Source organism: Microtus ochrogaster, chromosome 4, assembly GCF_000317375.1.
Source record: "Microtus ochrogaster isolate Prairie Vole_2 chromosome 4, MicOch1.0, whole genome shotgun sequence".
Lineage (NCBI taxonomy): Eukaryota > Metazoa > Chordata > Mammalia > Rodentia > Cricetidae > Microtus > Microtus ochrogaster.
In genome coordinates this window covers 5,719,424-5,732,780 of record NC_022011.1, presented here as the reverse complement: position 1 = coordinate 5,732,780, position 13,357 = coordinate 5,719,424, and the positions used below count along the sequence as shown (strand labels likewise).

Genomic DNA, 13,357 nt, shown 5'->3' with positions numbered 1-13,357 from the left:
GTAGACCAGGCTGGTCTCGAACTCACAGAGATCCGCCTGCCTCTGCCTCCCGAGTGCTGGGATTAAAGGCGTGCGCCACCACCGCCCGGCACGACTGGCTATTCTTTTCAGGGAACCCAGGCTTGATTTTCATCAACATGGGAGGCTCACAACCATCTGTAACTCCAGTTGTAGGGATCCAGCACCTTTTTCTGGCCTCTATAGACACTGTATACACAGTGTGCACAGACATACATGCAGGTAAAACACTCATATACACACACACACAAAAAAAATGCATGTCTGGGACTAGAACTTAGCTGTTAAGAGCACTGTGGCTGCTCTTCCAGAGGGCTTGAGCTCAATTTCCAGCATCCATGTAGCAGCTCACAACCATCTGAAACTGTAGTCCTGTGGGATCTAATACCCTCTTCTGGTGTGTAGATGTACGTGTAGACAAAACAACTATATACATTAGGTCTGATGGCTTTTTGTTGGTTTTCAACTGTCTTTTTTTATGTTTTTTTTTTTAGGTGTACTTGAAGGCTCCCATGATTCTGAATGGTGTATGTGTTATCTGGAAGGGCTGGATTGATCTCCACAGATTGGATGGTATGGGTTGCCTGGAGTTTGATGAGGAGCGAGCCCAGGTAGGGTGATTTCAGGCTTTGTTGGAGATAGTCCTTTTATTTAGCTCCTAATGTGTCTTTGGGGAACTATTTTACCTTATCTTTAGAGTAGTGTGTTTGGGCTTTGGAGGTGATTTAGCAGATAATGGGCACTTGCTGCCTTGCCTAAGGACCTGAGTTTGGTCTCTAGGACCCACGTGGTGGAGAGAACCAACTCCTATAAGCTGTCCCCTGACCTCCGTACACATGCTATAATAGGTGTGTGCCCATATACATAAACACACCCACAAAACAAATAAAATATAATAAAAAACATTTTTAAAAATTAAAAGAGTAGTAGTGTCTTAGTTAGGGTTATCATTGCAGTGAATGATGTACCACTACCCAAAGTTGGGGGGAAAGGGTTTGTTTGGTACCACCCACAATGAACTGGGTACCACCCATCATCATCAATTAAGAAAATGCCCTGAATGCTTGTCTACAGCCTGATTCCAAGGAGAGATTTCCTCCTCTCTGGTGAGTCTAGATTGTGTCAAGTTGACACAAAACTAGTCAGACAGGAGTATGGTTTTGCTTTTGTTTATTTTGAGATAGTGTAGTGTTTGTATAGGCCTGGCTGGTCTGTAAATCAGTGTAACTTACACCACATGATAATCTCCTATTTTTTTTAACATTTATTTATTTATTATGTATACAATATTCTGTCTGTGTGTATGCCTGCAGGCCAGAAGAGGGCACCAGATCTCATTACAGATGGTTGTGAGCCACCATGTGGTTGCTGGGAATTGAACTCAGGACCTTTGGAAGAGCAGTCAGTGCTCTTAACCTCCGAGCCATCTCTCCAGCCCGATAATCTCCTATTTTTACCTACCTCTGTCTCTTTTTTTTTGTTTGTTTGTTTTTTCGAGACAGGGTTTCTCTGTGGCTTTGGAGCCTGTCCTGGAACTAGCTCTGTAGACCAGGCTGGTCTCAAACTCACAGAGATCCGCTTGCCTCTGCCTCCCGAGTGCTGGGATTAAAGGCGTGCGCCACCACTGCCCGGCCCTACCTCTGTCTCTTGAGTACTAGAATTACAGGTGTGCATCACTGTGCCTTCGTTTTCAAATTTTTCTTTTCCTTTTTTGTTTTTTGAAAGGGTCTCAAGGTCATTCATGTTTATGTCAAATTCAGTATTATGTAGAGGCTGGTTTTAAACTCCTGGTCCACCTACTTCTCCTTCACACTTGCTGGAATTATAGCTGTGAATCTCCACAACTGGCTCCTTATGTCTTATATACTTCCTGCTACTGGAGAGACACATGAATACCTGTTTGTGTTCCAGCAACCAAATAAAAAGCCAAGCATGACCCGTGTAGTCCTGTAACCCCAGCACTGGGAGAAAGAAATGTTAGAGACAAGAAGATTGCCGGGGTTTGTGGCTGCTATCCTAGTATATAGGCTGGTGACAGATCCTGTCTTGGTGGAGCAAGATGAAGAGTGGTTGAATCAGCTACCCAACATTCTGTTCTTTTCTGGCCTTCATGAATGTACATACATACACCATAGTCAGACACATATACATATGTATTCCCTGTCTCTGTCTCATTTCCTCTTGAGAAAGGGTCTCTCTGTAGTCCTTGCTAGAACTCCCTATCTTGACCAGTCTGGCCTCAAACTCAGAGACCCACCTCAGTAATTTTAAATTCCAGAAATTCTATTTGACTTTTCTTTTTAAAAATTTAGCCTTCTGGGACTGGAGAGATGGCTCAGTGGTTAAGAGCATTTCCTGTTCTTCCAAAGGTCCTGAGTTCAAATCCCAGTAACCACATAGTGGCTCACAACCATCTGTAATGAGGTCTGGTGCCCTCTTCTGGCCTGCAGACAGAATATTGTATACATAATAAATAAATATTTTTTTAAAAATTTAGCCTTCTTTAAATTTAGCCTGAAGAATCACTGTCATTCTCTCTCTCTTGGTTTTTTGAGACAATTTCCCTGTACAGCCCTGACTATCCTGGAATTTACACTGTGCGCCATACTGGCCTTGAATTCAGGTCAGCTTGCTTCTGCCTCCTGAGTGTTGGGATTAAAGGCATGTGCCGCCACCATCTGGTTGGCATGACTTCTTTTAATCTGTTTTTATTTTTCATGTGCGTATTTATGTTACATTGGTGTGGCTGCATATTGTGTGTCTGAATGTGGAGACTAGAGGTCGGTAATAAAGGCTTTCCTCCATTGTTCTCTACCTTATTTTTTGGGATGTTGTCTCATAAAACCTGAAATCCACAAATTTGGATAGATTTGCTAGCCAGTGAACTTCAGGCATCGACCTGTTTCCACCTCCCTGAAGCTAAAATTACAAATGTGCTATGGTATGCCCAGCTACATATGGCTCAGGGTCCTCATGCTTACACAGCAAGTACTTTACCTGCTGAGCCCTTTTTCTAGCCTATTTTTTGTGTGTATATGTGGGGGTTGTTGTTTTATGTGTAGGGTTATTTTGCCTGTGTATATATCTCTGCACTATATGTCATGTGCTCACAGAGACCAGAAGAGGGCATCACATTCCTGGGACTGGAGTTTACAGATGTTTGTGAACTGCTGTGTGAACTCTGGGAATCAAACCTGGGTCTTTTGGAAGAGCAGCCGGTGCTCTCTGTCATCTCTCTATCCCTGATTTGTTGTTTCTGAAGACTCCTGATATTGTTCAGGCTGGTATCTTAACTCCAAAACTCAGCTATACTGCTGCCTCAGCTTCCCACATGGTGGGTTACAGGTACAGGCCATGATGGCCCACTCCAACTTTTTTATGTTGGCCCCATCTGGCTGCTTTATACATGTTTTCACATAGTACGTGGATTATTAAGTTAGTATGGCACACGACCCAGGAGACTCGATAAAGTTACCAGTCCCTAACCATTACTCTCTTTTCATGGGTGAGCAGGTAATTTTATTAGTAGGTAGTATCCTTAAAAGGGAAATGCTAAAGGACCAGAATGACACTGGTAATACCTATCAGCTTTCCTATTTTACCATTTGCTAAGAGTGAGAATTCTGTTCACTGCATTCGCATCTCACTTTTCACCAGAAAAGACCATAACAGAAGTTGGAGCTAGGAAATAGAAGACTCTCAAGTTTTTCCTAGCTCATTGTTCTGCAGCAATTAGTAATACTTCTCAGTCATTTCATGGGGAAAGTTTATACCCATTTCTGGAGTACCCAGTATCTCAATAAACAACTTTCTGAGGGAATTAGCTCACAGCTCATACACTCTCATTTTATCCTCCCAATTCTCTCTGTTGTACATAATCACAGTTAATAACTATGTTGATTTGTTAATTAGGTTGTTTGTTTGTTTGCCACCAACCCCAGTAGCTATATGGGGAAAAACAATATTGCCTCATTTTATGTTCATGGTACTAAGCACAATGGCCTGCCCATAATAAAAGCTAAGTAAATGTTTGTGAAAGAAATGAAAAAGTGAATAAGGGATAGTGAGATGGCATAGGGCAAAAGCATTTGTCACCAGGCCTGATGATCTGAGTTAGATCTGCAAGCCACACATGGTGGGAGGAGAGAACCAACCCCTGCAGGTTGTTCTCTATCCTCTGTATCTAAGCTGCAGTGTGTGTACATGCACTAAATATAATTAAAAAAATGAGCAAATAAATGAACAGAACAGAAGGAATACCTTGTCATTAGTGGGTATGTCCCAGTTGATACCTCACTGGTAGTAGAATGACCTTGGGAATGGACAGCATTCTTTTCTAGGTACCTTAGGCTTTATAGAATAATCTGAAAGTATAGTAGATATGCAGTGTACAATAATACACAGTAGGCTCAGGGGCCTCAGTCTTCAGAGAGATATGGGAACACGAAGTGATTCTCACAGAATGGAAGCACTCAGTCATAATTCCCATATGCGATAAGGACAAGGTGGACTGCTCAAATTACAGGAGCATTAAGTTGTTGTGTCTTAGCAGCATTCTCCATTATCCTCCAAAGGATCAAGGGCAGAGCAGAGGAAATCCTAGCAGAGACCCAGTGCAGATTCAGAGCTAACTGGAACACAGTTGATCAGGTCTTCACTTTGAGGCAGCTGGCACAAAAATATAAAGAATTTGGAAAAGACTTATCTGTCTGTTACATCAACTTCAGGAAGGCATTCGATAGCATTTGGAGGAAAGGACTTTGGGAAACAATGAGGTTCTACAGGTCCCCAGAGAAAATCATAAGAATACTAGAAAATACCTATAAAGATACCTTTGCATCAGTCGAAGTTTGTGGAGAACTAAGTGATCAGTTTTAGACAGTGGTGTGAGTGTTGCAGGGATGTGTCCTCTCCCTACTACTCTCTAATATATCCCTGGAATTAACAATAGCAACAGCCATGGAAGATGAGGAGATAGGCGTGCAGATGGGTGGTGTGCGAATCAGTAACGAGTTTCACCAATGATGCAGCACTACTTGCTGAAAGTCCAAATGAGCTGCAGGCCGTGGAAAATAGAGTGGTGGTCAGTAAAAGCCTTGGTGTGGAAGTAAAGGTCAAGCCAGGCAGTGGTGGCGCACGCCTTTAATCCCAGCAGTAGGGAGGCAGAAGCGGGTGGATTTCTGTGAGTTTAAGGCCAGCCTGGTCTCAAGAGGTAGTTCCAGGACAGGGTCCAAAGCTACAAAGAAACCCTGTCTTGAGAAGAAAGAAAGGAGGGAGGGAGGAAAACATCGAGAAGACTGAGATACAACACTTGAGAACGGAAAACAAGGATTTTAATAAAATTTAATAAAGAATCAGAACCTCGCCGGGCGGTGGTGGCGCACACCTTTAATCCCAGCACTCGGGAGGCAGAGGCAGGCGGATCTCTGTGAGTTCGAGGCCAGCCTGGTCTGGAAGAGCTAGTTCCAGGACAGGAACCAAAAAGCTACGGAGAAACCCTGTCTCAAAAATAAAAAAAAAAAAATTAAAAAAAAGATCAGAACCTCAAGCAAACAGTCAGCTTTGTCTATCTGGAGGAAACCTCAGTTCAAAGGAGGGAACTATTTCAGATGTCAAGAGGTGGATTGGGATAGATAGGGCTGCATTCCAGACACTAGGAGAGGTTTGGACAGCAAGAGACACAATAACAGCAACAAAATTACAAGTGTATGAGACACTTGGCTTGAGCTGACTTTACAACTCTGAAACTTGGATGATGAAGCGTTCCTCAGAACAGCGGCTGAATGTGTTTGAGACGGCATGTCTCAGGAGGATTCTAGGCATCGATAAGCTGCACAATGACGACATTAAGAAATAGCTCCAGCCGGGCGATGGTGGCGCACGCCTTTAATCCCAGCACTCGGGAGGCAGAGGCAGGCGGATCTCTGTGAGTTCGAGACCTGGTCTACAGAGCTAGTTCCAGGACAGGCTCCAAAGCCACAGAGAAACCCTGTCTCGAAAAAAACCAAAAAAAGAAAAAAAAAAGAAATAGCTCCATCTAAAGAAGGAAGTAAACTAAAGGATATGGCAATGGTGCTTGATTGAGATGCTTCTGCCACGTTTGAGAATGACAGCAGATACCCAAAGATAGCACTGCTTGGAGGAGTGCACGGGATAAGGTGAAAAGGAAGGCCCAAAAGACACTGGATAGACAGCATAAAAGAAGACTGGAACCTTGGGTATGACAATAACACAAGCATCTAGGTCTGCCCAGGATAGGAACAATTGGAGAACTGCCATAAATGGTCTGCCCATGCATTCTTAAGCATTGACGGGGCAAAAATGATGATGATAACAGTACATATGAGTAATTTTGTTAAGTGTGTGGCTTTTATATGTCCATAAGTGCTTGTAAATTAATGACATTTATTGAATACTGTCTTAAGTATTTTTACTGTGTTGTGGTAGTTTGAATAGCCCCATAGACTGATGTGTTTGAATAGTTGGCCTATAGAGTGTGGCACGATTAGGAGGTATAGCCTCATTGAGGAGGTGTGTCTCTGGGGGCTGGCTTTGAGGCCTCATATGCTCAAGCTGTGCATGTGGGACACAAACTCCTGCTTCCTGTGGATCAAGATGAAGAATTAGACAGTGCAAATAAAAATTATTTTTTTATTGTTGTTGTTTGGTTGGTTGGTTGATTGATTGGTTTTTTGAGACGGAATTTCTCGGTGTAACAGTTCTGGCTATCTGGAACTCACCATGTAATCTAGTGCGGTCTCGAACTCACAGATCCACCTGCCTCTGCCTCCCGAGTGCTGGGATTGAAGTTGTGTGCCACCGCGGCCTGACTGAAAATTATAAATACTAATCTTGTTAACAGTGACAAACCACTTATTGCACACAGAAAGCTATTTAGCATACTCGAACCTGGAATAGCATTTACTATATTTTAGAGGCCCAGATCCTTTCCTTCCTGTCGCTGCAAACCTGCTCCTCTAGCCTCCCATTTGCCAGATAGTGAGGTCTCTGATGTTGTATCAGTTCTCAGGAAGGAAGAATGGTGAAATTTCTTTTATATAGAATTCTTGGAAACTTCATTAGGTGACTTGTGCTGTTATCTCATTGGCAGAAGTCACATGACCAACCTTTGTACTGATTCTAAGAAAATGAATATTGATGGCTTTTTTTGGTATTGCTCTGGATCTTTTAGATTCTGCCAATATACCATCAAAAATATAATATACTAAGTGGTATGTGACTGGCAAAGGTTGAACATTTTTTGCTGAAGAGTGTAGGCAGTGAGGGAGCTTTTAAGGTGAGGAATCGTGACCACCTTGTGCTTTAGATACACTTGGCTGGCAGAGAGAATTACTCTTCAGTTGGTTTCCTTTAAAAAAAATTCATAAATTTTATTTTTTTACATAAATAAAAATTAAAATAATTATTTCATGTACCCTGACAGCAGGAAGATGCATTAGCACAACAGGCCTTCGAAGAGGCTCGAAGAAGAACTCGTGAATTTGAGGATAGAGACAGGTCTCACCGGGAGGAAATGGAGGTGAGAGTTTCACAGCTGCTGGCAGTAACTGGTTAGTACTTTCCCCAAACTCTCAGGCTATATTTGTGATATTTATGCATAATGTTTTTAATGGTTTAATTTTGTCTTTTATTTTTAAAAATTATATATTCTTGCTTGAATTTATTATATGCAATTGCTATAAAAATGTAATGATTCTAATCTTAAGGTTGTGTATTGATTTCTTATTGATCTTCACAAAAATAACAAGGTGTATTTTCTTTTCATTCATTGATTTAAGTACCTTTGTTCAGTCTGTTGCTGCCTGCAGTTTCTAAGCACTGCAATCATAGTTGTGTGCGTCACACACTTCTTTGTAAAGGTGCCTCTTGTTGATAGTAGTTCGTTATCAACACGTAATTTAAAACATTACTAAAAACCTTTGGAGCTTAATACTAGTTTCTGCTTTTCTATACTATTTTTCTTTGTTTTGAAAATTACCAAGATAGGTTTTTGTCTATTTTTTCATGGTGCTGGGCGTTTCACCCTGGACCTGAGGAGAGCTAGGCAAGATGCTTTATCATGTGATCCACATTCCCAGTCCATCATTTTGAAATAGAATAGACTTTGTCGTTTGTGTGACCCTTTAGTGGCAGCTTAATATTTTCAAAATACTTTCTGTAACCCTAGCAACTGAGAGACAGATGGAATTTGGGGCAAGCTGGCTATTTAGAATAACCAAATTAGTGAACTACAGGTTAGTAGTAGACCCAGCTTCAGCAATAAGATGAAAAGTGACCAAGAAAGATAACTGATAACACAGATGTGCACAGTATTGAGTGCATGCACACGCATACACAAAGTATTAAAAATATAATTACGTCTACTGGAGTAATTTGAGGGCATTGAAAATCCATATTATGAAGCAGAGATTATGATGCTGAGCATGGTATAGCTCAACTATAGTTTCAGAGCTCAAGATGCTGAAACAGGAGAATGGCCACAGTTCCAGGCCAGCTAGGACTGGATAGCAGTCTCAAACGAGAAAGGGAAGAGGGCTAGAGCACTGTTTACTCTTCCAGAAGACCTCAGTTCAATCCAGGACTCCTGTGACATGACAGCTCACAGCCATCTGTAACCAAGAGCATCAGACACCAAAGTGGTACACATAGATGTGTGCAAAACACCCATGTGCATAAAATAATGCATTTTTAAAAGTCATTTTTATTACTTAAGGTAGTCATATTTGTAGGCGTAAATTAAAATGGTAGTGACTCTTTTAATGGGTATAGAGTTTAAGTTTTGCAAGATAAAATGTTCTAGACATTTGTTGCACATCAATATAGATGTTCATGAAAATGGTTAAGATGGGGCTGGAGAGATTGCTCAGAGGTTAGGAGCATTGCCTGTTCTTCTAAAGGTCCTGAGTTCAATTCCCAGCAACCACATGGTGGCTCACAACCATCTGTAATGAGGTCTGGTGCCCTCTTCTGGCCTGCAGACATACACACAGACAGAATATTGTATACATAATAATAAATAAATAAATATTTAAAAAAAAGAAAATGGTTAAGATGCTATATGTATTTTAACACAATTTTGTTTCTGCTTTTTTGAAATGAAAGTCTCACTGTATATCCCTAGCTGTCTTAGAACTCACTCTGTAGACTAGATGCTCCTGCCTCTGCCTGCGGAGTGCTGGGATTAAATCCATGCACCACCACCACCTGACTGCAATTTAATTCTTTAATGTTTTTGTTTTTTCAGTTTTTCAAGGCAGGGCTTCTCTGTAGCTTTGGAGCCTGTCCTGGAACTAGCTCTTATAGATGAGGCTGGCCTCGAACTCACAGAGATCTGCCTGCCTCTGTCTTCAGAGTGCTGGGATTAAAGATGTGAGCCACCACCCAGCTGAATTTTTTGTTTTTAACTCAGTGTTGAATAATATAGAAAAAATTTCAAGCACAGAAACTACTTTATAAGCCGGGCGTTGGTGGCGCACACCTTTAATCCCAGCACTCGGGAGGCAGAGGCAGGCGGATCTCTGTGAGTTCGAGACCAGCCTGGTCTACAGAGCTAGTTCCAGGACAGGCTCCAAAACCACAGAGAAACCCTGTCTCGAAAAAACAAAAAAAAAAAAAAAGAAACTACTTTATATACTGTGATTTAGAATATGACACAGGGAGGGAGTAATGCATGTGTATCCACAAAAAACAGTGCTTACAAACCCAGGCTCTGGAGCAAAAAGGGGAGTTCTGACTCTGTCACTAACTTTGCTACCTGCGATAGTGTACTTCACCTTTCTAGGATGAGTTTCTTCATGTATAAAAGGTGTTTAATAATACAGTATCTCAGATATCTAAGAGTTGTGGTGATGGTTAAGTGGACTAATTACATGTGAAAGCACCGTTAGAGTATATGTCACTAAGTTAATATCAACTGCTGTCATTCCTTTTCTGTGTTACCATGTTGTATCTATTTTAGAATAATTCTAAAATTAATATCAAGCCTATTCAGTGGTTACTTTGTGGAGTTAAGTAAGATTCAATGTCTTTTAATGATTGATAATTCCTTTGTTGAGTTAGTTTACCTAGAGAACTGAGTCTATGAGTCTATCCCTTGAAATTTAGCCAGGATAGTATTGAGGGATAGACAGACATAGACAGACAGACAGACAGACACAAATACCTGGGGATATGGGATATTTTGTGTGCGTGCGTGTATTTGGAGCTTTTACAATTCTTTTGTTGTTGTTGTTTTTTTTTTTTTCAAGATGTGGTTGTTTTGTGTAGCCCTGATTGTTCTGGAACTTACTCTGTAAACCATACTGTCCTGGAACTGAGGTATCTGCCTGCCTCTGCCTCCTGAGTGCTTGGATTAAAGGTGTACAGCACCACCCAGAGTACAATTCCTGATATTTTACATTTCTTACCATTTTGCTTGTCGTACTCTGTGAAATGTGCTTTTTACCCCTTCATCAAGGGACAGCTTGTTGTGTTAGACCCTTGTCAAGCCTACCTAATCAGCTTCTGCTTTGTAGTTTCCACAACACGTAATTTCGGGCACCACTTGTCATCCTCCTTCCTCTTGCCCCTCTTACCTTAGTTTCCCTTTCTGTGGATGTGTGCTTTGGATTTTAGTTTGTTTATTTTTACACAGGGTCTCATCTAGCACAAGCCAGCTGAGCTAGATGAACTCACTGTATATACAGAATCAAAGTCGAATTATTGATCCTTCTGATTCCAGCTCCCAAGTGCTAGGAGTAGAAGCATGTGTTGCCCCTCCCAGCCACCTCTTCTTATTTCTGTTAAAGTATTTATTGAACCATATGTTGAAACAACTATAAATCTATATCTGTCCTTCCCTTCGGTGAGATTTTATAAAATGAAGCCTTTGTGTCCCCTGAGTTGTCTTCCACGTGTTTATGTATCATATTTACTTGGTAAATACACATCTTCCAAACAGTTCTGTCCTCCCTGCTTGAGAGCTAGGGTATTTTGTTTTTGTTTTGTTTTCAGCAAAGACTCTCTATGTAGTTCTGGCTGTCTTGGAACTCACTGTGTAAACCAGACTAACTTCAAATTCACAGAGATCTGTCTGCCTCTGTCTCTAGGGCACTAGAATTAAAAGCATGTGTCACCACTCCTGGCTTCTGCAAAGATTTTAATAAAGATACTTAAATATGTTGGTTTATGTTAATTGGTTAAATAGTAGCCTATGTTGTGCTGGACTTTTCAATAGACACATACCTTTGCACTTCTTTAAGTCTTGGTAGAAAATGAATATAAAAGCCAGTAATTGCAGTGTCTTACTTTACATAAAAGCATGTCAAAGGAAAGTGGTGGCAGTATAGGAGAGAGTAGTAAGTCAGTCTCTGCTTGGGAGCTTCACAGAACACTCTTGGAGAGATTCAAAAGAATGTGTTTATCAGGTAGTCAGACTGGGGAAGGCTTTCCTGACAGGAAGACTTTACAAAGGAATGAATTTGCCAGGACAGAGAATGGTTCATCTTTCTGCAGTAAATGAATATGGTTGAAGAAATAACTGAGAATTAATGGGACAGTTACTTAGTTATTGTATAAAGTGTTTATTTATGACATGTCTCACTGTGTAGCCCTGGCTGACCTAGACCCCCTTGCCAGAGACACTCTCAGTTCTGGGACTAAATATGTACCACTGTGCCTAACACAAATTATCTTTTAAATATTTTGGTATTTTTGTTAATTTATAGGGTTGTCACTTGAAAATATTTTGGTGCTTTTATGTTTGTGCACAAAAGTAAAACCTGTTGGCAGAGGTACCAAGTAATTTGTCATTCAGATAGAGTATCCCATTATTGAGTCAGCAGTTGAAAGCCTGAGCTTTGTAGTTAGGCCCAGTTCACGTTCCTGCTCAGTCACTTACCAGTCTCTCTTAAGCTCCAGTTTTATCACAGAAATTGTCACAATTCAATGAGAAACATTTAGAAAACACTAATGTGGTGCTCAGCCCATGTGTTCTGAAAGAATAATAGCGCTAAAGTGCTTCCTTAGTGCTAAAAGCTCTGCCGGTGCTGGCTCCAGTTAATTGAATTCTCTGGCTGATGGAACATCCTTTTAGTTCCCTAAAGTGTATTAGACACTAAAGCATTACGACCTAGAAGACAGGGAAAACGGCTGAATTGTCATCAATGATTTAAGATCCACTAGTCCAGTGGTTTCCAACCTGTGGGCCTCGACCCCTTGAGAAATTACCTTTCATAGGGGTAGCCTACATAGCAGATATTTACATCTTGATTCATAACAATAGCAAAATTACAGTTATGAAATAGCAGTGAAAAGAATTTTATGAGGAACTGTATTAAAGGGTCATTGCATTACAAAGGTTGCGAACCTCTGCTCTAGTCCTTTATAACAATAATTTGAAATAATAGTTCTTTTAGAAGGCAATCATCTAAAAACAGTGGGCTGGAATCTGTCTCCAGAGTATCCACTGGCATCTGAGGGGGTTATGGTCTGTGTGTCTTATAGTGCTTTTTGTGTGTTTTGCCATTCCTGTTTTACTAGTGAGTAATTCCTAATAACTTTCTTTCTTGACTGTTTACCTCTTTAAAACAACAACAGTGGCTGAGTAGTGGTGGCGTTCACCTTAAATCCCGGCACTTGGGAGATAGAGGCAAGCAGATTTCTGTGCGTTCGAGGATAGCCTAGTCTACAAATTGAGTTCCAGGACACCTAGGACTGTTAAACAAAGAAACCCTGTCTTGAAAATTCAAAAAAAAAAAAAAAACAAAAACAAAAAGCCCCAACAACAGCAGTGAAGCCAGGCCATGGTGGCGCACACCTTTGATCCCAGCACTTGGATGCAGAGGCTAGCAGATCTCCATGAGTTCAAGGCCAGCCTGGTCTATAGATTGCTCTTCAAGCTGATGAGGGAGAGGGACTTGATCGGGGAAGGGGGAGGGAAATGGGAGGCGGGGGGGGGGGGGAGGCGGAGATCCTTAATTGAATAATAAAATTTAATAAAAAAATATTGAAAAAAAATAAAAAAGGAAAAAAAAAGTGAATTCCGGGACAGCCAGGACTATTACACAGAGAAACCTCGTCTTGAGGGGGGGAAAAACTGAAAGAAAACATTTCCTCCCTATAATTTAAGCATCTTTGGGGCTGGGTGTGGTTGCCTACTCTGGAGGTAGAGAGGCAGATAGATGGATATCTGCAGTTTGAGGCCAACTTACTCCACATAGCAAGTTCCGGATCATCCAGGACTACCTAGTGAGACCCTTCTCAAAACACACAGGGACAGACACACAATCACATATCTTTGGGACTTAAATATCATCTAATTCTTTTTTTTTTTTTTTTT

General features: G+C 41.1%; 1 protein-coding gene across 2 annotated transcripts in view; it reads left to right on the top strand.

Moving 5' to 3' along the window:
* Cbfb (core-binding factor subunit beta) overlaps positions 1-13,357 on the top strand; it is a 49,986-nt gene that overhangs the window by 25,476 nt on the left and 11,153 nt on the right. Inside the window, exons 4-5 of one of the 2 annotated variants that reach the window (XM_005345496.2) lie at positions 513-629; positions 7,463-7,558. In XM_005345496.2, the coding sequence (XP_005345553.1) occupies positions 513-629; positions 7,463-7,558 (213 nt within the window). Of the gene's footprint in view, positions 1-512; positions 630-7,462; positions 7,590-13,357 lie in introns of both variants that reach the window. The other variant, XM_005345497.2, reaches the window with a different exon arrangement.